This window comes from Phaseolus vulgaris, chromosome 6 (genome assembly GCF_000499845.2).
Source record: "Phaseolus vulgaris cultivar G19833 chromosome 6, P. vulgaris v2.0, whole genome shotgun sequence".
NCBI lineage: Eukaryota > Viridiplantae > Streptophyta > Magnoliopsida > Fabales > Fabaceae > Phaseolus > Phaseolus vulgaris.
In genome coordinates, this window is record NC_023754.2 from 5161945 (window position 1) to 5187349 (window position 25405).

Genomic DNA, 25405 nt, shown 5'->3' on the forward strand with positions numbered 1-25405 from the left:
AAAGTTCTTTGGGTAGTGATAGTATGGTGTATCTGGGAACAACGGAACAATGTTGTTTTCAGGCAAGGCATAGTTGATGTTGAAGAGATTTTTCAGAAGGCTCAACTTAAATCCTTGTTGTGGTTAAAACACAAGGTACCTTCATATAACTACTCCTTTGTGGATTCGGTTCTAAACCCCCTTCCGTGCATTAGAAGTTTTAGGTAACGGTTTGAGAGAGGTGGAAGGAATTATGGTCAATAGAAGAGGTGATGATGGTGTACCAAAGCCATTAAGTAGGGGTGGGCTCTTTGTGTACATCATGTGCTTTATGGAAGTACTTATCCGATTTTGTGGGTGGCCTGGTTTCCTTTATATTGTTGTATGAAGGCCCATTTTGCCGAATTTCAGCATGCTCTTTGCAGTTGGAGAGCTCTAAGGTAGAGTTATGTGTATAATCAGCAATTGGAGCAACGCTCAAAGTAAGCTAAAAGAATTATGGTTATGAAGAATTAAATTGTTTTTTAGATGGAAAGCAATAATGTCTACTAATGCTATCATGGGTTGAAAGTATTTGAGATTGTATCTCCTACTACTGCTAATAGAGAAAAGGGGCTAGGGAGGAGACCTCTAAAACTGAGTGCACGTAGTTATTAATAGTTGATAGCATGTATGTCGTTTAAGCAGTTCGGAGGGTAGCTTTGAGTGGTAAGGGCTGGTATGTAGTTGTTGTTTGTTTTGTGTGTTTAGGGAGGTGCAAAACCTGCTTTCAGTGCAGGAACAATAACAGAGTTTTGTGGTAAGCAGAGTGTAGGTGCAGTCTGTAATAAAGGACCAGGGTACATATTTTGATGGCTTTCCTACCAGGAATGATGTTGAACCTGAGGATCAATGCAACAGGGTAGGTTTCAGATGAGCAATTTGTCGGGCAGGTGTTGGTTCCTACGTTCCTGGGTGGATTTGATTGGTCCCTGAAGTGGTTGTCTTTGGTTAGGGACTAAGTGTTATGCACTACACTTGGATAAGCCTGTTATGTTGAATAAAGGGTTTATGCAGAGTTTTTAAACAGAGTATTGTTCCTGCCGGTTGACTGAGAAAGTCTTCGTGCGTGGCTCTAACTCGCGAACAAGGACTCCTTCGTCTTCAACTCAGATCTCCGCCTTACGCCGCCGTGAGTACCTGAAAAGAAGTGGCAAACGGCGCCCTCGCGACCGTTTGCACTCCGACGATCAAGTCAGCGAGCAAGAAACATCAAAACCTCCGTATCGGAGCCCCAAAACTGAATCGTAACTAACTTTGTTCTCTCTCTCTCTCCAACCACTCGTGCGTACAGCGAGTAAGCGAACGAATGATCAGAAAGTGTGTAAACTGAGTAAAAACGTGGAACTGATAAAACGTACCTTACTAAGCTTTCGAGAAGCTTATATACCTTGATGTTTCAGTGCTTACTGCCACGTGGCCTTCTGACTTAACGCAACTCCACGTGGAAGGCCTTACAACGCTGTAACCAAACTTAGGGAAATTCCAGCGTGTAAGTCTTCCTTCCTCGAAGTGCATGTGGCGCGAGGGGTGACTACCTGGGTGCCAATTCATGCGCCGCAGCCTCTAGTCACTCGCCCTGGAGTATATCTGCCTTCCTTTCGTACCATGCACATGGTTCACCCCTGGGCGTGGCCCTCTCCTGGGTCGTATCTGTCCCAGGGATTCTCTAGAGGTGGCGTGGGTATTTCACGAATCGGGTTACCCCCTACTGGTACTGGGACTATGGCCTTGAAGCCACCTTTCTCTTCTCTTTATTACTGTTCTGAGGTACCGGGGCCCAAGGCCTCCTTGCCCGTACCGTGACCTTTTACTGTGCCGCCCCCTCCACGGTCTTCCCTACCCGTGGGTATCGGGGGTGACATCATCGACGCCCACACCTGGTGACGCCTCAACATGGCGACACCCACACCTGGCGACGCCCACACCTGGTGACGCCCCAACATGGCGACGCCCAAAGTGGTCAACCTATTGACTTTCTCCCTTGGGCCCCTTGGCGGGTCCCACCACATGTTTGACTTTGACTTTGACTTTGACTTTGGTCAACGCCCGGTGACGGGTCGGTACACAAGCCCCAGTCTTGAGCTGACACTTGTTTTCAGCAAAAAGACTAAGGCCTCGCCTTACCATTCACATGGCATCTCTGATGACGTGACATTCTTTGAGAAACTGACTTAACATTCTCTGCGCTGATGATGTGACACTTTAAGTTACGCTTTAATCTCTTGACACGTGGCCCAATCGCACGGCCATCACTTAACGCCTCTCGCGCTCCTCAAGTATACGTTATATCTTTCAAAAACGCGTGCTCCCAGTTACTATTTCATCACTTTTTCGCATTCTACTCACTATTCATCTTCCCAAAACTTTCTCTGCGATCTTCGTTCTCTTTTCGCACTTCCAAACTCCACTAGACCAGATACTTCAAAGGTATGATTTTTCTACTTCGATGGCTCTTCCCTTTAACTTATGTACTGCTATAACTGCCTGGGCCTGTTCATTTCTTTCGCATTTGCACTCTTCTTCCTCATTTCTCCATTTTCCCTCTTCTCGATTTCTCGCGTGGGTAGGGCCTTTTTTCATAGGGTTTATTTCCCCTTTTCGCCTTAACCCCCACTTGCTAAACCTTTTCTCTTCTTCATTCTTCAGCTTTCCTCAATGGCGCGTACTAAAACGACGGCCAATCCTCCACCCCCAAGGGTCAACTACAAAGCCCTTTACCCCTGGGCCTCCGATGAGCTGCTCGATGAGTGCTCAAGCCTAACCTCCATGAAGGATTGAAGGGATCATATTGACGGACCAAGCGTCTACCAACATGGCGCCTTTGCAAGGAGGCACGACGAGGACATATCTGTGCTTCCCTGTACCCCAGGCGAGCCTGTGTGTGGGGATGAGAGGTCCAACAATGGGGTCCTATTCTTCTTCTTCTACCAAACGGTCTTCAAGCGCATTGGGATGTGCTTGTCTTTCTCTGGGTTCGAGAGGGAGCTTCTCACAGAGATCAACGTTGCCTCTGCCCAGCTTCATCCCAACAACTGGGCCTTCATCAAGGCCTTCGGGATCCTCTGCGGGTATTTTGGCCAGCCCCCCTCAGTGGATATCTTCCTTCACTTCTTCGAGGTGAAGAAGCAGGAAAAAAGCCTCTAGATGAGCTTTAGCAGTATCGCTGGGAGGGTCCTCCTAACTCTGTTCCAGCAATCCTACAAGGGATGGAGGGGCAAATTCTTCAGAGTGTGCTATTCTGATTACGACTGCACTGCTCTTGACGGCCTCCCCTTGTACTGGGTGAAGAAAGTCAAGCTAACCAAGCCCAAGTCCCTTGATGAGCTGCCCTCGACTGATCGGGAGGTTTTCCAAATCCTGGCCAGCGTGGGGGTCTTCGACACCTCCATTCTAATAGGTCGTGAATATGACGCTGAAGCCCTTGCTAGTTACATAAGTATAAGAATCACCCCTTTTAACCATCTATTCTCTACTTCTGCTTGTTTTTGCTTTGTACATGATTTATCTGCTTTCTCATGCCGTAATTTAGCTTGTGCTTAATTCCTACTGTGTTTGCCCTCTTGATACAAATTCAAAAATGGACAAGCAAAGGAGATGGAAACTTGCCCAAGCCATGAAGTCTGCTTCATTGAAAGGGGGTTGGGTCTCCATACCTCCAACCTCTGAAAACGATCCTACCTCCCCCACCCTTCACCCCCAAAGTCCACCTCCAACAACCACTCCCCAAACACTACCATCTCCAACTCAACCCCCACACTCGCCACCTCCCATAGCAGCCATGCCTCTCGCACTGGCCGAATCCACTACTGCACCAGCCCCCCTTGATAAAGGCAAAGGGGTGGTGGTGGTTCCTTCAGAGGACGAGGAAGATTCTGCTGAAGGGCAAGTCTTCAAAAGAAGGAGGACTACCCGGGCTGCCCCTCAGGTTGCTACCTCCACCTCTTCCTCTTCGCATGGGGCTGAGTCTCTCAGGGAGCACCCTTCAAGTGCAACCTCACCTCCACAACCAATGGCCTTGGAGGGCGAGATCGAATCTGAACCCGCTCACCCTACGCCTGCACCAGAGCTTCCCCTACCAATCCAAGACACGCTGAGGGGTTACCTGGAAAAACTGTCTCCACGCAGCCAAGCTGAAGGGCCCAAGAAGGAAGGCATGAACTACTACATGGGTGCCTTCATTGCCTGTGCCAACACTTGGTGAGATCAAGCTAAAGCCAAAGCTATCGAGGCCTCTGCCTTTCAAGCTTTGGAGAAAGAAAACGCCCTTCTCAAAGAGGAGAAGGAGACCATGTCACGTCGCTGGGGCCGCCAGGAGGAAGCTTATAAAAATTCCCTGAGGCTAGTTCAGAAAGCCAAGGAGGATGCTAGCAAAAGACTGCATGAGGCAGGGCAAGCTCATGCTGAACTCCTTGGGCAGATCGTGCCCCTTCGAGTAAAAGTTGTGGAGCTTCAAGACGCGGCGGAGGCTTCTAAGGCGCAGTAGAAGAAACTTGAAGACCACTGCATCGACTTGGAGCAGAAGCTGGCGAAAACTGAGGCTGCACTCGAGGCCAAAACCAACGATTGCGATATGCTAACTGCTGAGAACAAAACTCTGCAGGCTAAAGTTCAAGAGTTGGTTGTTGCTTTAGCGACCAAAGACCAAGAGGTGACCTCTCAAGCTGAGAACTTCAAGGCAACAGAGGAAAGGTTAGTCTAAGAAGCTGCGACGGGGTTCGCCGACGGGTTTGCTAAAGCCCTTGTCCAAGCGGCTTGTGCGAACCCTGGTATCAACCTTTCGGAGTGCAGCCCTTTTAGTGAAGTGGTCAAAGGCAAGATCGTGCCTTTGACGGCTCCTGAGGACTAGCCTTTTCTCTTTAACTTTGTAACATTCTCACCATGTACTCACTTATTTTTCTCTTGACTTTGTAATTGCTGCGAACATTTCCTTTGAAGTATTCTGAATATAACTGTTCTTCGCAATGACTTCATTCCCTAGTGAATCTTCTCTGCTTTTACTACTTTTGATAACTTGTGTTTATGCTTTCCTTTCGCTTTTTGAATTTTTGTCGCCTCTTTGACTTGTAAAAATTCAACTCGATCTTTTACTTCCTCTTCTTAAGCCCTAAGGCGCGCACTGCCAAAGGTGCCAGCGGCCTCGTCATCGCTTAAGATGAAAAAGGTCTTATCTCTTCTATGGCCTCGACATCGCTCAAGGATGAGGGAAGACTTTAGCTCTTCTTCTATGGCCTCGACATCGCTCGAGGGCGAGGAAGGCTTATCTTACCTGCACTGGGTGTCCACACTCGAGGAGAGACTCACTGAACGCGAGGTCGTATCGTCCTCAGCGTGTCTAAACACTTGGGACAAAGTCACGCTTTGGTGCCCACGCCCGTGGTGAGGCCTACTACAGTAGCGCCGTATCATCCACGGGGTTTCTAAACACCAAGGCAACTTAGCCCTTATCTCTGTGCACCTGGTGCCCACGCTCGAGGAGAGGCTTGCCCAAAGGCAGCACCGTTTCGTCCTCGGAGTGTCTAAAAACACCAAGGCGATCAGTGTTCTTGGTGCCCACGCCCGAAGAGAGACATGTTGAGAGTAGTGTCGTATCGTCCTCGGTGTGTCTAAACACCAAGATGACCAGGGACTTTGGTGATTACGCCTAGGGAGAAGGTTTCCCTAAGGATGGCACTTCTCCTACATGATGCGTCTTTGCACCAAGTCACCTGGCTCTACACTGCTCCAAACTTTCTCACTGCCCGACGCCCACACTCGAAGGAAACGCCCTCCGCCACTTCCTTGTGAGGTGTCTAAACGTCGGACACCGGTGCTAGCCGTTCTTACCTGGGGAGGGGGCATCCCGAAGGAATCCGTTAACCCCTACCCAGGGATTAAACGCTCGGATTTTTGAACTTTACTATACGTACCTTCCTAACGTGTCGCCCACGCCCGGAGAGTGTGTTCCCGACACTTCCTTTGGGGTGGCGATGCGTCCAAGCTGGTTTGCGCGCTTGGTATCCACGCCCACACCTGGCGTCGCTCGCACCTGGCGACGCCCAAAGCGGCGACCCTTCCCTCTAGCGTTTCCTTACATTACAAGAAAAAGGGTAAAGGGGAATGAGACAAAGTATTCTTGAACTTCTTTTTTACTTGGGTGACCTCATTAAAAAGCCCCCGAAAGGGAAAAAGAGTGTCCCCTTTTAAACTGTGTACTACATAACGTTTTTAGTTGAAATAAAACTTTAAATTGGCTACGTTTCAACTGCGTGGGATGGGACCTCCTTCCAGAGTCTCGAGTTTGTACGAACCATTCCCCTTGGCTTCGGTTACTCTGAAGGGTTTGGTCCACTTGGGAGACAACTTGTTCTCCAACTCATAGGGATGAGCCTTCCGCATAACCAGGTCAGCCACTTGGAATTGTCGCGGCTTCACCTTAGAGTTGTACTGATGCTCCACTCTTCTCTTCACAACTTCATCCTTTATCCTCGCCTCTTCTCTGACCTCGTCCAACAGGTCTAGATTTACCCTTCTTTCCTCGTTGGACTCCTCTGCCACAAAGCTTTGAAAACGGGGCGAGCTCTCGTGAATCTCTACCGGGATCATGGCATCTGACCCATATACCAGGCTGAACGACATCTCCATTGTGGAAGATTGAGGTGTGGTGTGGTAAGCCCACACGATCCTTGGTACCTCTTCTGCCCACGCCCCCTTAGCTTTCTCCAGTCGTCGCTTCAGCCCCCTCAACAAAATTCTATTTGCGGACTCTACCTGTCCGTTCGTCTGGGGGTGTTCGACAGACGCGAACACCTGCTTGATGCCTACTTTTGCGCATAACTTGCTCATTTGCAGGCTGGCAAACTGGGTGCCATTATCCGAGATGAGACGCCTTGGCACACCGAAGCGACATACAATATTCTTCCATACGAAGTGTTGTACCTTATGTGCAGTGATCTGTGCCACTGGTTTTGCCTCTATCCACTTCGTGCAGTACTCGATGGCGACTATCAAGTACTTCATTTGCCTTATCGCCAAAGGGAAAGGCCCCAGAATATCGATTCCCCATGTGTGGAAAGGCCACGGGCTATAAATCGACCTCAGCTCTTCTGGAGGCGCCTTGTGCTAGTCAGCATGCATCTGACACTACTTGCATCGCTGGGCGTATCTTACACAATCTTCCCTCACCGATGGCCAATAAAACCCTGCGCGAATCACCTTGGAAGCTAATGATCTCCCCCCTACGTGGCTTCCACAAACCCCCTCGTGAAGCTCCGACATGATCCTCGTACACTCGTCGCCACTCACACATGTCAGAATTGGGTGCGTGAACCCATGCCTAAATAGCACTCCATCGATGAGAGTGTACCTTGCAGAATTCTTCTTTATCCTCTTGTCCTCCCCAGGCTCCGCTGGGAGAATCTCATCTGCTATGTATCGCCTATAAGGCGTCATCCATGTACCCCCTTCTTCCACGGCACACACTTGCACACACTTCTCTTCTTCGGGCGAGGCCGCATAGGCGCTAACGCGGGGTGTCCTTGCCATATCTTGAATCAAAGAGCGATGGCTCCATGGCTTTCCTCTCGCCACACTGATATGAAGAACATCCACCCTATTATCTGCAACAAACTTTCGCGGCGTCTTGAGTGTTTCCTGGATGACTGTCCTGTGCCTTCCCCCCTTGCCTGAGCTGGCCAGCTTGGCGAGCAGGTCAGCTCTAGCATTGTGTTCTCTAGGGACGTGCACCAGCTCAAACGTAGCGAAAGCTCCCTTCAACACTTGGATATACTTCAGATACGCTGCCATTTGCGGGTCTTTTGCCTGATACTCCCCAGTCACCTACCCTGTGACCAACTGCGAATCACTCTTTGCCAAGAGGCTCTGCGCACCCATTTCCTTGGCTAAGAGCATTCCAGCGATTAAAGTCTCATAATTAGCTTGGTTATTACTTGCCTTGAAGGCAAAACGTAGGGCTTGCTCGATCAACACCCCATTAGGCCCCTCCAAAACTATCCTTGCACCGCTTCCCTGTTGATTGGAGGACCCATCCACTGAGAGCATCCACTGTGATCCTAACTCCACCTTTTGGGGGGCACCTCCTGGTGAAAGCTCTGCAACGAAATCTACGTAGATTTGCCCTTTGATGGATCCCCTGGGCTCGTACTGGATATCAAACTCTAACAGCTCCACTGCCAAGCGAACCATCCTCCCAGGGACATCTGGCTTTTGTAGCACCTTCTGAATGGGGAGGTCCGTCATCACCACCACTGTGAAGCTATGAAAATAGTGGCGGAGCCTCCTGGCCGAGAACACTACTACCAGCGCCGCCTTCTCCAACGACTGGTATCTCAACTCTGGGCCTTGCAAGGCCTTGCTTACGAAGTAGATGGGCCTCTGCACTTGATCCTGCTCCTGGACCAGCATAGAGCTGATAGCCCACTCAATCACAATGAAGTACAGGTGAAGGGGGACGCCTTCCCGTGGCTTGCACAGCACCAGAGGCGTCGCCATGTACTCCTTCAGCTTGAGGAATGCTGTTTCGCACTCATCTGTCCACGCAAAACAGTTATTCCTCTTGAGTCATTGAAAGTAGGGGTGGCCCTTCTCACCTCCAGCAGACACGAACCTTAACAAAGCTGCCATTCGCCCAGTAAGTTACTGCACTTCTTTCACTGAGGTTGGACTCCTCATGGCAATGATAGTTGCGCACTTATCAGGGTTCGCCTCTATTCCCCTCTCCGTTAGCATAAAGCCCAAGAACTTACCCGCCTCAACCCCGAAGACGCACTTCTCGGGGTTCAGCTTGAGGCGGTACTTTGATATGGTGGCAAACAGCTCTTCCAAATCCGCTGTGTGTCGCCCCCTCTCCTGCGAGGTCACCACCATGTCATCTACGTAGGCCTGCACGTTCCTTCCCAGCATGGGTGCAAGGACCTTATCCATTAGTCTCTGGTAGGTGGCGCCCGCGTTCTTCAGCCCAAACGGCATCACCTTATAGCAGTAACTGCACGTCTCCGTCATGAACGTCGTTTTTGCTGCCTTCTCTTATAGGCGTCGCTCCATTAGGTGCTTCAGGCGAGGCCTCCTCTGACGCTTCTTCCATGGGCGAGGCCTCCTCTGACGCTTCTTCCATGGGCGAGGCCTCCCCATGTGTTTCTTCTGAGTGCGCGTCTTCCCTGGGCGTCGCCTCCGCGGGTGAGGCCTCGACAGGAGTTGACTCCGTAGGCGTCGCCTCTTCCAAGGTCTCTACTTCCATTGGCATATCTGAAATGGGCGGGCATTTCATCACCATGACCACACCCCTCTTCGTTTTTAAGCTATTCTCATAGCATTTTCGGGCCTCCTCCTGATCAGACTTGATCACGATCACCCTGCCACTAAAGTCTAGCAGCTTCATCTTCATGTGGCGCATGGAGGCCACTGCTCTTAGCCTATTCAGCGCTGGCCTACCCAACAAAATATTCTAAGCTGAACTGGCATTCACTACCAGGTATCGAATGCTCTCGGTACGGGACGTCGTTCCATCAGTAAACGTAATCATTACCTCCAAGTAGCCACGTACCTCCACTTGGTCCCCCTGCAAAGCCATACAAGCATCCAGTGTAGGGTCTCAGCAGGTCAGGGGACAACTACAGCTTGTTGAAGGTCGACCAGAACATGACATCTGCAGAACTGCCCTGGTCGACGAGAACTCTGTGCACCTTTCTCCCAGCTGTGACAACCAAAATGACCACGGGGTCATTGTCATGTGGGACGACATCACGTAGATCAGCCTTCGTGAACACCAGGTCTGTCTCCCACGGGTCGTCTGAACCCTCTCCAGCAACTGAATTCACTGACCTCACATACCTCTTGCGCTGAGAAGCAGTGCCCCCCCCCTGAGAAGCCACCAGAGATGGTGTGTACTTCTCCGTGGATTGGCATTTCATGCGCCTGATCTTCCTCTGGTACTGCCAAGGCCGCGGCCGTAGCAGATCCGGCTAGGTAATCTTTCAGAAAACCATTCTTCACCAGTTCATCCAACCGATGGCCCAACGCCAAACAGTTGTTGATGTGGTGCCCAAATGCCTCGTGGAACTTGCACCATGAGTCTTTGTGAGGTCCCAACACTTTATCTGTCTTCACTGGTGGCCTCAGTTTGTCAGCTATGTTTGGCACAACAATAAGATCTTTCAGCTCCACCACGAAATTGTGCCTTAACAGCCTATTACCTTCCCTCGCCGACCTGTTTCCCTCTGCTCGACCCCTAGCTGGGGGCCTCCTCGCCTCGTATGGGCGTCTCCTCTCCTGATTCTTCCTTCCCGTCGTGGCCTCGTTGACCCTGGCCGGTTGTGCACATGACGGTGCTCTAGGGCATGCGGGCGCAACACTTGTGCGCTTCTCGCACACTTCGCCCTCAGTGGCGATGTGTTCCACAGCGTGACGCCTTATCTCAGCAAAAGTTCGGGGGCAGTTGCGGATGATTGACTCACAGAAAGGCCCAGGGCAGACCCCCTTCCTGAATGCGTAGACAATCATGGGCTCCTCCGTGGTGCCAACCTTCACCACCTGGGCCCCGAAGCGATTGATATATTCCTTCAAGGTCTCGCCTTGATACTGCTTCACGTCAAACAAGTCGTACGAAACTGGTGGTGGAGCCCTGTTGGCTAGGTACTGCTCCCTGAATAGCTGTGAAAGTTGTGCAAAAGATGTGATATGGCCATCTGGAAGGCTGATGAACCAGTCCATGGCCATCCCAGTCAACGTGCTCATAAAGAGCTTGCACCTTACGGCGTCGGATCCGCCTACCAACATCATCTGCGTGTAAAACGCAGTGAGATGTGCTTCGGGATCTTCCATCCCCGTGAAAATCACCTTAGGACCTACGAACGTGTTGGGGATTACCGCCTCCAGGATTGACTGCAAGAACGACGTAGAGAACTCCCTTGGTGGAGTGAAACACTCGCGCTCATCTGCATCGCGTAGCCCTGAGTTGTTGCGCAACCCGCGGCGCAACTCCTCATTCGTGCGGCATAGCTCTTCATTTCTCGCCTGAGACACCGCGAGATCCGCTTGCATGCGTTCCTGCTCAACCTTCGATGCTGTCATTGCCTCCTGCAATCCCTGCATCATATCCATGACTTGCTGCATGGTCATATCTCCGCTCTCAGGCGCGCGTCGAACTCTGCCTGGTTGTCCTCATCTTCAACGATTTCTTGAAAATCTTTGAGCTGCTACGGTGGTTCTTGACAGACTCTCCGGTGGAACCGAAAAACTGCAGATGAACGTGGAACTGAAGATTGAACGGCTTAGACTTCCAGAAAACGAAGAACACGATGGGAACAGAACTGGTCTGACGAAACAAACGGGGAAAACTGAGCTTGATCAGAAAACGATTGGTGGAAACAGAGGAAACCACCAACAATCCACGAACATCGGTGAATCTTCAACAAACTTCAAACGAACTGCGACCAACGGTGGAAACTGAACGAACTTCCACGATGAAACGGTGAAACGATCTGAAATCCTCCGGCGAACGACGAAAACTCGATCTGAAACGAAAACGATCAGTGAAAACTATGTAATCTTGACGATGAACGGTAAATCTTGGACAAATCTTGAAAACTAATTTCGAAAGTTGCAACTGAAGAACTCAACACTTGTAGTGGGACTGATGTTTTAAATGGGCCCCACGGTAGGCACCAAATGTTCCTGCCGGTTGACTGAGAAAGTCTTCGTGCGTGGCTCTAACTTGCGAACAAGGACTCCTTCGTCTTCAACTCAGATCTCCGCCTTACGCCGCCGTGAGTACCTAAAATGAAGTGAGCAAAGGGCACCCTCGCGGTAGTTTGCACTCCGACGATCAAGTCAGCGAGCAAGAAACATCAAAACCTCCGTATCGGAGCACCGTAACTAACTTTGTTTTTTCTCTCTCTCTCTCTCTCCAACCACTCGTGCGCACAGCGAGTAAGCGAACGAATGATTAGAAAGTGTGTAAACTGAGTAAAAACGTGGAACTGATAAAACGTACCTTACTAAGCTTTCAGAGAAGCTTATATACCTTGATGTTTCAGTGGTTATTGCCACGTGGCCTTCTGACTTAACCGCAACTCCACGTGGAAGGCCTTACAACGTTGTAACCCAACTTAGGGAAATTCCAGCGTGTAAGTCTTCCTTCCTCCAAGTTCATATGGCGCGAGGGGTGACTACCTGGGTGCCAACTCATGCGCCCCAGCCTCTAGTCACTCGCCGTGAGAGTATATCTGTCTTCCTCTCGTACCATGCACATGGTTCACCCCTGGGCGTGGCCCTCTCCTGGGTCGTATCTGTCCCAGGGATTCTTCAGAGGTGGCATGGGTACTTCACGAATCGGGTTACCCCCTACTGGTACTAGGACTATGGCCTTGAAGCCACCTTTCTCTTCTCTTTATTACTGTTCTGAGGTACCGGGGTCCAAGGCCTCCTCTCCCGTACCGTGACCTCTTACTGTGTCGCCCCCTCGACAGTTTTCCCTACACGTGGGTATCGGGGGGTGACATCATCGACGTCCACACCTGGTGACGCACCAAAATGGCGACGCCCAAAGTGGTCAACCTATTGACTTTCTCCCTTGGGCCCTTGTCGGGTCCCACTACATGTTTGACTTTGACCTTGACTTTGACTTTGGTCAACGCCCGTGACGGGTCGGTAAAAGTACCCTAACATTATACACCAGTCACGGATTTTGATGCTTGGAGTTATAAAGGGAGTAGCAGCTATGCTTTTATGTAGTCCAGCAAGCTCATGTTTAGGTGTATGCATTAGAAGCAAGTGCCTACTTTTTTTTCTCTTGGTTTTGTCGTTGCACTGTTAAGGTTAAATAGTTGTGCAATTGTTACCTTATTGTTAATTTATGCAGTTCAGATTTATGTAGTTAGTATGTGCACATGGACCACCTCTGTTTGCTGTCGAAAAGGGACCTTTGCAAGTTTTTGCTGCATAATTCTGCAGCATTCTTGCCAATTCATACATGTTTCTTCCTGAATGTATTTTCTGTTTTGGTTGACATATCTACATGTGTTTGTTGATTATTGTATAAGAATTGGAACAAAGTGTGTTTCCTTTAATTTAGTTTTATTCTTAGATGATAAAAAAATTAAAACTTGTGTTTCCTTTAATTTAGTTTTATTCTTAGATGATAAAAAAATTAAAACTTTAGTAATTAATTAAATGTTAATTCAAAAACTATTTAATAATAATAAAAATTAATTTAGATATCAATAATTTTTTTAATTTATAAAATAATATCTAATTTAAATAATTAATTAATTTTAATCTTTAAAATTAATTTTTATTTAATAAATTTTTCATTCATACTTGATGTAGAAGACTTGTTAAATTTGGGAATAGTGGTTCCGCTATAATTTATGCGTGGGATACTTTTATTTGAGTATCATAATGGTTATTTATTTTGTTGGTTTGCATGCCTTCACAGGTTTTATGCAGAACCACTTGCATTGTGTTGTTGTAAATGCAGATTTAGTTGAGGATCGAACTAATGTTTTTTTTATTGTGTAGAAATTATAAAATACTTATTTATTTTCTCTTTATCGATTAAAAAATTTCTAGTTTGTTGAAGGGTACACCAAAAGTAACCCATATGGCCAACTAAGCAGTTGTCTTCCTTTGTATTTAAGTAAAAGAAAGACAAAAGCACAGTGTCTTCCTTTGTGTGCTGCATCAGATCCTTAAGAACAATCAAAGAAGGCAGTTTAAGTTCAGTACAAATTAGTTTGGAGATATGCATGCACCACAAAGTCAACCACTTCCCCATGAAGCTAACAATTCTTCACTGCATGATTGCCTCTTCCTCTCTCTCTTATCTTCTACGTACCTATTTGGATTTCATAAACCAATTCCTTCAACAAGCAATGGAAAGATGCCAATGCAATCATTATGAATATGTTATAGTCTCATCATCTCCACCTTATAAGACAATTGAGACACGTAATCCAAATCTGGGTAAAAGCTCCTTAAGAGATTATAAATACCATAAATATAACATTATCTCAATTTATAAGATACAATGTCTTTATTTTTATTTTTTTGGGTTTCACACTATTATGTCACTCTTAAAATATTTTTACAACTTTTACTTAAATACAAATTTGGTTGTTGGTAATTACAAAAAAAAATATTAAATAAAAAGTAATATTAGAAATAAAATAATAATTATTTATTGACTAAATTAAATATTATTTTATAAACTAAAAAACTATTCATATTTATATTATTACCAATGTTTTTTTAGCTACTAACTATTTTAAATTTTAAATTAGTTACTAATCTTTTATTAATAATAGAAACTAGTTTTAATATCAATATTTTATTAATTTATAAAATAGTATCTAACTTAATCAATATACTAACTAATTTTTTTTCTCTATAACTATTTTCTTATAGTATATAAAGATATGTTTCCAAGACAGAAAAAGAAAAATGTATTCTTATAATTCATGTCTTATTAATAACTTAAAGTTTTAAACTTTTATGTGGTGTCATGGAAGTTTTATAAGTCTCATCCTAAACTTACACTACAAGAAAATAATTAAATATAAATTAATTTTAAAGAAAAATAATAATTAGTTGTTTTATTGACTAAATTAGATATTATTTTAGAGACTAAAAATCTTTTTGATATCTAAATTAATTTCTATTATTGATAAATAGTTCCTAAATTGATATCTAATTAATTAGCTATAGGAGTGCCAAAACAAGTCAGCCCAGCCTGTCTTGGCCAACCAATAGTAACCTGCCTTGACATAAGGCGGACTGACCCGCCACTTTTCAATTTGTTTTCTTTTTACGTAATTTTTTTTTCTTTTACATCTATTTACTTGTTTATAATCATTGATATCATATTTTGGACAATAAAAATACAAGAAAGAAGAATAAAATTAAATCAAGTTTTAATATTCTAATGAAAGAAGATTTAATACCTAACAAAATAAAGTAAATATCAACAATACTTTAATGAATCAAATTATGTATAAAGAAATTAATGTAAACAAAGTTCTATATAAAACATTGACGACCACCAATTTTTATTTCAAAAGTATGAGATCCCTCTTTAAAATTTAGCCTGTCCTGCCCCGTCTGGCCTGTGGCCCGCCTGATTGGTGGGTTAGGCGCACCTGGCCAATATGGGTTGGCAGGTTCAAAAAGTTAGCCCGTCGGGCTTGACCTATTTTGTCATCCCTAAATAGCTAGAAATGTTTTAGATACCAACTTTAGAATCTAAATAATTAGTACCTAAAACCTAGGTAGCTAATTAGATATCAATTTAGAAACTATTTATCAATAATAGAAACTAATTTAGATACTAATAATTTTTTTAGTATCTAATTTAGTCAATATAGCAACTAATTATTTTTGTCTCAAACATATGTTTCTATTTAATGATTTTCTAGTATGGTTATGACTCCTACAATAGAAATATCATTAGATAGGTTAGGAGTGACAATAAAAGGCGGGTCGACAGATCGACCCACAACTCACTACGAAAAACGTGAGGTGAACTCACTATTTTGGTCCACTATACCACTTAGGCCTGTTCCATATAACACACAACTCACGCAGGCCAAGGTTTGGGTGAGACAGGTCAACCCATATAATAATAAAAAGGGTGTTTCTTTCTACATCCTCCCAAATTCTTCTTGCACCCCATCAATTCCATAATCGAATTCTGAATACCAAAATAACTATTCTAGATTCCGAAAGGTAAAATAGTTGTTCTGGAAAGTTTATTTTGAAAAAAGTTTCTCTTCTAAATTTTCATTTATGGAATTGACTTATGAAAATTAAATTTTGAAATTGATGAGGTGTAGGAAGAAGTTTGATGAGGTGCAAGAAGAAACACCTTAATAAAAAATAAAAAATTCTCTCTTCCAATTTTTATTTTCTATATATATTACAAGTGAATTAATATATCTTAATTTTTGATAAATTTTAATTTCTAATGAAGGTTGGCTCGTAGGCCCGCGAGCTATTCCTTATTCAAGATAGGCCAATATATTGAGTCCAAATTACTTAAGCTAGACAAGCCAACTCAACTCACATTTCGCAGATTAATGTGGGACAGGCCAATACAGGATGGTCCAACCCGCATTGTTGATAGCAGAGCCCTCAACCACACACAACCACACAATAAGGAGGATGAAGACCTAGATGTTTGTTTATGGATTTATTTGCAAATATGGGTCTAATTGAGCTTTTTTTTATTTTTGTAGGCCCAATCAAGAGAACAACTCTAGGATGAAGGAATGTACAAACATATCCAAGAAGACCTCCAACTCATCAAAACATAAACTAGAGTTTTGGTCAGAAGAACACAAGAAGACTGAGTTTCTGCTAACTTGTCAACATTATTTTTGGACCAAGCTTTAGCTTAAATAAATTGCATAAAGTTGTTTAGGATTTAATGGGCCATGTATTGGGCCTAATAGCATAAAATAATTGGACCAAATATTTGGCCAAAGTAGCATAGGTTTTTGGGCTTGTATTTTTGTCAATAGTGAAATAGGTCTAGTTAGGGTTAAAAATGATTAGTTAGGGTAACAATTAGGCTTCTTTGAGCCCAATGTAACCCTAAAACGTCTAGGGTTATATTAGAGTGCGAAAATTACCTTGACATGGAGCACATGGACATCCATATGTCAGCCTAGGAGTGGAGAGGATTTAGCATGGAAGGTGTGAGCTCAACATGGAAAGCATGACTCCACATGGCACCTTCTCATTGGAGAGTTTTATTTTGAATTTTCAAATTTTGGCTCCAAAATGTTCAGCCATTTCTCGTATAAATTGAGGTGTTTGGCTTATGAATTACTAAGTCAATATATGAGTGAATTGTTGCCCAAGTTTGCAAGTTTTCTCACTCCCTTGTCTAGACTCTCTAGCATAGACACCTTAATCTTTTTTCTTCACCTCTCCAGGTGATATGATCCAACCAATCACTCTCCCTACCTCCCATGCACCTTCAAGGAAACCATAGCTCCATTGAAGTCGTCCTTGTTCCATCTCCTTTGTCAAACTTCCGCCAACTCCAACCAAAATTCAAGGAATCTAATTGGTCATGAAGGAAACACCATCATTTATCACCCTTAAGATAGATATATTCATTAATTACACATTTATTATCGTACTAAAATTTCAACTAACTTACGTCTTTGCAAACACACAACTCCATTTGAATAAGTGTACACAACTCCATTTGAATAAGTGTTGGAAAAGATAAAGTAGGATATAAATGAAGGTAGGATATATAAAAAAAAAAGGTAAGATATAAAAGAATGAGAAGACAAGGACAATTATTATATAAAAAATGGAAGGTATTGTGATGTATTCTCGACAAGAACAATTATTATATAAAAAAGTTAAAATTAGAAATCTGAAATCATTTAATTCAAAGAAAAAGTGAAATAAAAATAAATAATTTTTCTAAAACTAAAAGAAAATTCATAAATATCTCAAAGGATTAGAAATAAAAATAATAATTAAAAAAATACAAAATTATAATAAAATATTTTTCTAGTAAAAAAAAAATAAAACAGTTTTCACTGTCGTAATTAAAGTTTTGACCCTGTTTAATGAAGTGTCCTCAAAGTGTTGATTCTTAAGATAAAAGGGGTTAACTTTCTTTTTCTGAAAAACTTAGGATTAAAGTTTTTCATTCTTTTCTAGGAATGTATTAATGTAGTGCGAGTTCAGTTTTTTTCTGACAAGATTGAACGTATTTTGTCAACTGATTAGATTCATAAAACTTCTGGTTTTTATTATTCAAAGTGTTGCTTTATCCACAAGAACTTTCCATTTGTTTAACATATCTTCTTACATGTTTGTGGACTAAGTAGTGTTTGTTTGCGGAATTGATAAAAAAGACAATAGGTTGCAAAGTGTCCAGGTCCTTGCACCTACACATGCTTACAAGAACCCTGCACGTTCTTTTGTCAAATAATAAGTGTGGAACCTTTAGCCAAAAAAACGGTTTGTCCTTTACATGCAATAACCTGAATACTAAAGGGTGGTCCTAAATGCCCTTTGAGTTTGAGTTCAAGAACGTGTTCTTGTTTCTGCACTTCTAAACAATTATTTTGACATTATATAGATATGTCAGAAAAATATTCGTGAGTGGAGGTAAATTCTTTTCAATACCAACAACTTCTAGGGTTTTAACTCCTTATAGTGTGAGTAAAGCTTACTCGAACCTCTTTCTAGTGTCATCATCCTCTCTTAGGGGACAAAATTGAGATATCTATATATATATATGCAACATATGTTAGGTTTTATGCCTATTTTCAAAAGATAAAAAATTTCATAGTATTTTAATTCATCTTAAGTGTTTATAAGCAAAAATATTCTTAAAACTTACAAAATGATTAGCAAGAAATGTTCTCTATGAATCAACTTCAAGTGTTCATAAATACAACTTACTCAAAATTTGTTAAATTTTTCCTTTCTATACTACAAGAAAAGTGGGGATTAACGTCAAAGATGAGCAGTAACTAATTGTGGGATGCACATAGAGTGGTCAAATCGACGTTAGCTCATTCTAAAGGAATGTTATCTAAAAAAAATAAAAAATAAAAATACATTGTATCAACTTATGGGTTTCAAAAAATTAATATTTTAATTAATTGGAAAGAATAGTGTGGGTTTGGCTGACGCTTAGTGTGATCAAAACATTTTTTTCACATGCTCTCATATTTGTGGGCTAGGCCGATTCATAAGCCAACGCATATGTCTTTTAATTCAATTACAGTGTGATAGTGGATTAATTTTTTATAATTCTTTTAATAAAAGTGTTGGTCAAGACGACACTTGATGAATTAGTAAAGGTGAAAAATACAAATTTGTTTTTTCAGGGTTCACACTTAGCATTTTTACTCTCCTGCTTTCTCGTTCTATGTTCTCTCTGTTAGAATATATGGCCTTAAACGGGAGGGGGGTGAATTGTTTAAGGGGGGTTTTTGAAAACTTTTTCAGCTAGAACAAAATCCTTTGTATGAAACTCAATCAGAAATTCAATTAGCCAAGATATAAAGCACAAAACAGCAAAACACCAGAAAACAATTGGTTGTTTCTTCGAAACAATCGGTTGTTTATACCAGCAAAGCACTAACAACTGAATTTAAATGAGTTTAAGGGAAGAAAGAGATACACAAACGGCTTATACTGGTTCACTCTTAAACCAAGAGCTACATCCAGTCCCCAGAAGCCACTGGGCAATCCACTAAGCAATCAAAACAGATTACATACAAACCACCAAAGAAGTGACCTTGAACCCTTAAAGAAACACACTTCCTTTGGCACAACACACACCAAGAATGTTGATATTGACAACCTTAAGAGCACACAACACTCCTTGACAACAACACGAGAATTTACAAAGTATTCATAATGAATTACACTTGTTTACAAAATAATCTGAAATCAATACATATGTAATCATATTCCACTCTCTCTTGAAAGCAATCTTTCATAACTGAAGAACTGAAATATGTTTTTCTTGTTTGTTATAAAACATAAACAAACTATTTATAGCTTTCAAAGATTGGTCAAAGCATTTAATAGAGGAGCGTATTCAGTTGAAAATCATTTAAAGCACAGTCAACTAACAAAACAGAATTTTGTTAGGATTTTCAAAGAAACAATCGATTGAAACCACGAAAGAATCGATTTTTTTGGTTTGACAGCAAGTCAACTAACCAAAACAGTTTTCAACCTTTTCAAAAACACCTAAGAGTAAAACAATCGGTTGTTTTGACAAAACAACAGGTTGTTTTTCACTTAGTTTGAAAAACACTTTAAAATAAAAAAGGTTTTAAAATGCATTAGCTTCATATTCAACAAAGAGTGAATTACACAAATAAACTACCCAGATCCTATCTAAACACAACAACAACTTCGGCCTTGCATCAAACACTTGGATTTGGATTCTTCAAAGCTTGTGACCACTCTTGATCAACACTCTCTTTCCGTACTCTTCTCTATGTCGCTACTCTCAAATCCAGATCGCAGGTTTCCATTTACTCTTCTTGACCTTGAGCTTTCTGATTTCATTAAGTACAAAGATTCACTAGCGTCACAGGTTTGCTTTATGTTTTTTTTTTTTTTTGTCTCCACGTTCGTATTTTTTCATTTGCTCTTTGTCTCCCCGTCATAGATTTTCACCCCCACAACAGCTCTAATTAGTTGTGTTCACAATTTATAGAGCTCTTTTATTGTCAGCCTCTCCACAGTTGCAAACTATTGTGCTTTGTGTGCTTAATGAACACTAAATTTGGGAATTTAGTTTGTATGGTTTGTATGATTTTGCGATGTTGATTAAAGCTCTGGATTTTGTTTAATTTTGCACATGTTGGATGTTTTGTGTGTAAGAATTGATGACTTAAACAAGATGGGGGTGAATTGTTTTATGAAAGATTTTCTTAAAGACTTCATTTAGAATGAATTTTTATCAAACAATCTAGATAAGCACTTAAGAAAAGCAATCAAACAATCCAAGAGAAACAGCTATCAAAATTTTAACCAGTTAAACTTTCGTTTTAATCGATTGTTTATACCAGTAGCATAAATGAAATTATCAAACAGTTATAGAGAGTTTAGAGAAAGAGAGATTTACACAATAGATTTATATTGGTTCACTCACACTTGATCTACATCCAGTTCTCAGAAGAACCTCTGAGTACCACTAATAACCAATACCAGATTACAACACACACAAAGAGTTAACCTTGCAACCCACAAGATTCATTCACCCTCTTTGAAACACCAAACACCTCAAGACAGAACAACCTCTGTCTTTACAGAATTTCAAACACACACAACAGGTAAAAGAAGTACTATTACAAGTATCTAGACAAGGATAGAAAACACCTGGATTTGCACAATACAAGAAACTCCTATGATCAGAACTTGTTACCACAACAAAGCTTGAACAACAATCTTGCACTTTGAAAAACTCCTTTTAAAAACAAATCTCTTTCTTTGATCTCAAATTTGTATCAATACTTTTTGTATTTGATTGTGTATTTTGCTTTGAAAGAAGGGATATATTTATAGCTCTTGAAATGTAGCCGTTTAAGGCAGATTTAATCAGCTGAATCAGTTAAAACAAGTTTTCAAAAATCTATTATGAAAACATACATTTAACCGGTTGAAACCACGATTTAACCGGTTGAATGAGTCAAGGAGTTGCATAACTAATTTAAAATGCAGTTTCAAAAACCTCAAGCCAGCTAAGTGAAAAACAACCAATTATCTCGATGATTCAACCGGTTGTTTTCCCTTTGCTTGGAAAAAACTTTGTTTCTTTTAAAACTATTTGATCAAGCTTTGTGTAGGATTAAGAATTGATCTTAACAAAGATTCTAAACACCCTAATCTAAACCCAAACCAAAAGAAGCACAACTTCAAGCTTCATGTGGATTTGACACATCAAAGCTCTCATGTTCAACAATCTCCCCATATTTGATGGAGACAAATCCTTGGGATGCTTTTAGGAATGTTCTTTGTTTAGAATCTGTACAACCTGCATTCATGAGCAAACACAAAAACACAGGGTAATCTATTCCATATGAAATAAGAACCCGAAACCAGTTCTCTCTTGGTGATTTCCAAAATAAAAATATCAACAAAATCAGATGAGAAACCAACAAACATACATAGGTGCAAAACAGATAAACAATCGATTATTTCGCAGGAATAACCGGTTGAAATTTTGTATATCAGAGTTAACAGTTTAACAAAATTCAAATTTAAACCAGTTAAAGCAGTTCATAGCAGCAATGTTCAAAGCAATAAAGAAAGCAGTTAGCAAGAACATTACAGAACCAACTTCTCCCCCTATTTGTCTCATCAAATAGACAAAAAGGCAGGATTAAAAACAGCTTAAGACAAGGCATGCATATCAATTATACCCAATTCATTCCTTAGAGAATAGAACCTGTCCTTGGATAGAGGCTTGGTGAAGATGTCTGCAAGCTGACTTTTTGTAGAGACAAACTTAATTTCACAATCTCCATTGTTGATATGATCATGGATGAAGTGGTGCCTAATTTCAATATGCTTTCTCCTTGAGTGTTGAACCTGATTTTTCATCAAATTTATGGCACTCATGTGGTCACACAACAAAGGAACTTTGCAAATCTTTAATCCAAAGTCTTCAAGTTGTTTCTTAATCCACAAAATCTGGGCACAGCAGCTTCCTGTAGCTATATATTCAACTTCAGCTGTTGATAAAGCTGCACACGCTTGTTTTTTACTATGCCATGAAATGAGGCTAGATCCAAGTAGGTGGGATGTTCCACTTGTACTTTTCCTGTTTAATTTGCAACCTGCAAAATCAAATTCAGAGTATTCTACGAAATGAATAGGAGAATGCGAAGGATACCATAAACCCATGGATGTTGTGCCTTTCAGATACTTCAGGATCCTCTTAGCAGCTTTGAGATGTGATTCCTTAGGACAAGATTGGAATCTTGCATAGTGGCAAACAACAAACATTATATTTGGTCTGCTTGTTGTTAGATATAGAAGAGAACCTATTAATCCCCTGCATTTGGTTTGATCAACTTCTGGTCCAACTTAATCACCATCTAAGTAGCAATTTGTTGACATAGGCATTGCTACAGCTTTACAGGCTTCCATCTCGAACTTCTTGAGTATGTCATTGCAGTACTTGGATTGACATACAAAGATACCTTCTTTGAATTGCTTGACTTGCAGTCTAAGGAAGAAGGAAAGTTCCCCCATCATTGACATTTCGAACTATCCCTGCATAGCTTTGACAAACTCCTCACAAAGTTTTGCATTAGAAGAGACAAATATAATATCATCCACATATATTTGTACTAAGATAACATCAGAATCAGCCTTTTTAATGAAGAAAGTTTTATCAACCTTCCCTCTTTCATATTGATGGGATAGAAGAAAGTGACTTAGTCTCTCATACCATTGTCGTGGAGTTTGCTTGAGGCCATACAAGGCTTTCTTTAGCTTGTATACATGATCAGGATGCTTGTGATCTTCAAACCCAAGTGGTTGTGAAACATAGATCTCTTCATTCACGATTCCATTGAGAAAGGCACTTTTCACGTTCATCTAAAATAATTTGAAACCACTCATGCAAGCAAAGGCTAATAAAAGTATTGCAGCTTCTAAACTTGCTACTGGTGCGAAGATTTCATCATAGTCAATCCCTTTAGCTTGGTTGTACCCTTTGGCAACGAGCCTGACTTAGTTCCTTGTGATGATGCCTGAGTCATCTGACTTGTTCCTGAAAGCCCATTTTGTACCTATTATATTCATCTGGGTTCTTTTAGGGACAAGGGACCACAAATCATTTCTCACAAACTGGTTTAGCTCCTCTTGCATTGTTGTTGTCCAACGCTCATCCTTAAGTGCATCACAGATTGATTTTGGTTCAATCTTGGAAACAAAAGTTGTATGGTTGCAGAAGTTTGTCATACTCCTTCTCGTGGATACACCTTTGTTGATTTGGCCAATGATGTTGTCAACAGATAGGTCTCTTGGGATCCTCCACTCCTTTGGTAGATCATCCTGCTGCAGACTTTCAATCAGTTGTTTCGCATAATCAACCGATTGAATTTTTGTGTTATTTTCAAAATTCTTCAGGAAGATGTTATGTTCATCTTCTTCTGTGTTGATCTTTGCTAATCCTTGTTCAGACTTGTTAGTTTAATCATAGACAACATGTATAGATTCTACAACAGTCATAAGCTTTTTATTATAAACCCTATAAGCATGGCTAGGTAAAGAGTAACCAAGAAAGATACCTTTGTCTGATTTAGCATCAAACTTACCCAGACTTTCTTTGCCATTGTTTAGAATGTAGCACTTACATCCAAAGACCTTCAGATGGCCTATGTTGGCTTCCTTCCATTAAATAGTTCATACGGGGTTTTCTTCATATAGGTCTGATTAGCTCACAGTTCATCACATAGCAAGCAGTACTCACATCATCAGCCTAGAAGCACTTAGGTAGGGAAGAATCATTCAGAATAGTCCTTGCAAGCTCTTCTAGAGATCTATTCTTCCTCTCCACCACTCCATTTTGTTGGGGTCTTCTTGGTGCAGGGAAGTTGTGGAAGATTCCTAGCTTGTTGCCAAAGTTGATGAACTTCTCATTTTGAAATTCCCCTCCATGATCACTCCTGATAGCTCCAATGATGTTGCAACATGTGTTCTGCAGTCTTTTTGCTAGCTTTTTGAATTCTGGATATGCTTATTTCTTTGAGTGTAGGAAAAGAGTCCAAGTAAACCTGGAAAAGTCATTTACAACCACAAGAGCATACAGATTTCCTCCAAGTTCCATAGTCCTAGAAGGTCCAAAAAGATCCATGTGCAAAAAAGCTCAAGCGGTTTTGAAGTTGAAACACAATTTTTCAAATTAAAAGATTTTCTAGTTTGTTTTCCCTTTTGACAAGCTTCACACACATGTTCCTTCTCGAACTTGAGTTTGGGTAAGCCATGAACAAGTTTGTTTGAAACAAGTTTATTTAAATGATTCATATGAATGTGTGCAATTTTTCTATGTCAAAGCCATGATTCCTCATGTTTTGTTGGAAGACAACCTATTGATGTGGAGTTGGATATATCAAGCAAATAGATGTTGTTAGACCTCTTACCAATGAGCAAAACATCTTTTGAATTTGGCAATTGAATCTCACGCGAATTAGTTCTAAAGGTGACTTGATATTCTCTGTTACAGAGTTGACCGATACTGAGCAGGTTGTGCTTTAAACCTTCAACATAGAGCACATCATGAAAAAACAAGCTATTTTCATTGCCTATGGTACCTTTACCAAGGATTTTTCCTTGTTGTTGTCACCATAGGTTACATGCCCATCTTGTTTGAGAGAAATGTTGACGAAGTTGGATGCATCTCCAGTCATATGCTTGGAACAACCACTATATAGACACCATAAGTGTTGTTTCTCTCCAAGCAACTCTCCAAGTGGTGTGTGATGATAGACTTTCAAAGCTTTTTATACCATCAAAAAGTTCTTGTTATATTCTATAAAAAAAAATACTATTTATGAAGATTAAAATAAGGACGATAATTATAATTATTTTTATTCTTTTCATTATCTAAAGACAGTAGATAAATAAATTTCTTAAACGTATAATGATTATTTTCAATTTTTTGGTTGTAAATATTAAAAAATTTATTTATAAAAAATGAAAAAAATTAATTTTAATGGTTTTTAAATTTTTGGATATTAGGCTTCATGATTTAGACTATAAAAATAACGTAAAAAAATATTAAGAATTATTGAATTAATTATCGAGTTCAAATTCTAGATTCAAATTCTAAATACACATATTATACACTTCAAAAAATAATTGTTATTCATAATAATTCTTGTAT

General features: G+C 41.4%; 3 protein-coding genes across 3 annotated transcripts; all 3 read right to left on the reverse strand.

Annotated features, from left to right (window-relative positions):
- Positions 1-6258: 6258 nt before the first annotated feature.
- On the reverse strand, positions 6259-6642 carry LOC137833269 (uncharacterized). The gene has a single exon (XM_068641628.1). The coding sequence runs from the start codon at positions 6640-6642 to the stop codon at positions 6259-6261; it is 384 nt and encodes a 127-aa protein (XP_068497729.1).
- Positions 6643-7140: 498 nt separating this feature from the next.
- On the reverse strand, positions 7141-7803 carry LOC137833270 (uncharacterized). Its single transcript, XM_068641629.1, has one exon. It carries the CDS (start codon positions 7801-7803, stop codon positions 7141-7143), a length of 663 nt encoding a protein of 220 aa, XP_068497730.1.
- Positions 7804-9765: 1962 nt separating this feature from the next.
- On the reverse strand, positions 9766-11133 carry LOC137833271 (uncharacterized). Its single transcript, XM_068641631.1, has one exon. It carries the CDS (start codon positions 11131-11133, stop codon positions 9766-9768), a length of 1368 nt encoding a protein of 455 aa, XP_068497732.1.
- Positions 11134-25405: the final 14272 nt, after the last annotated feature.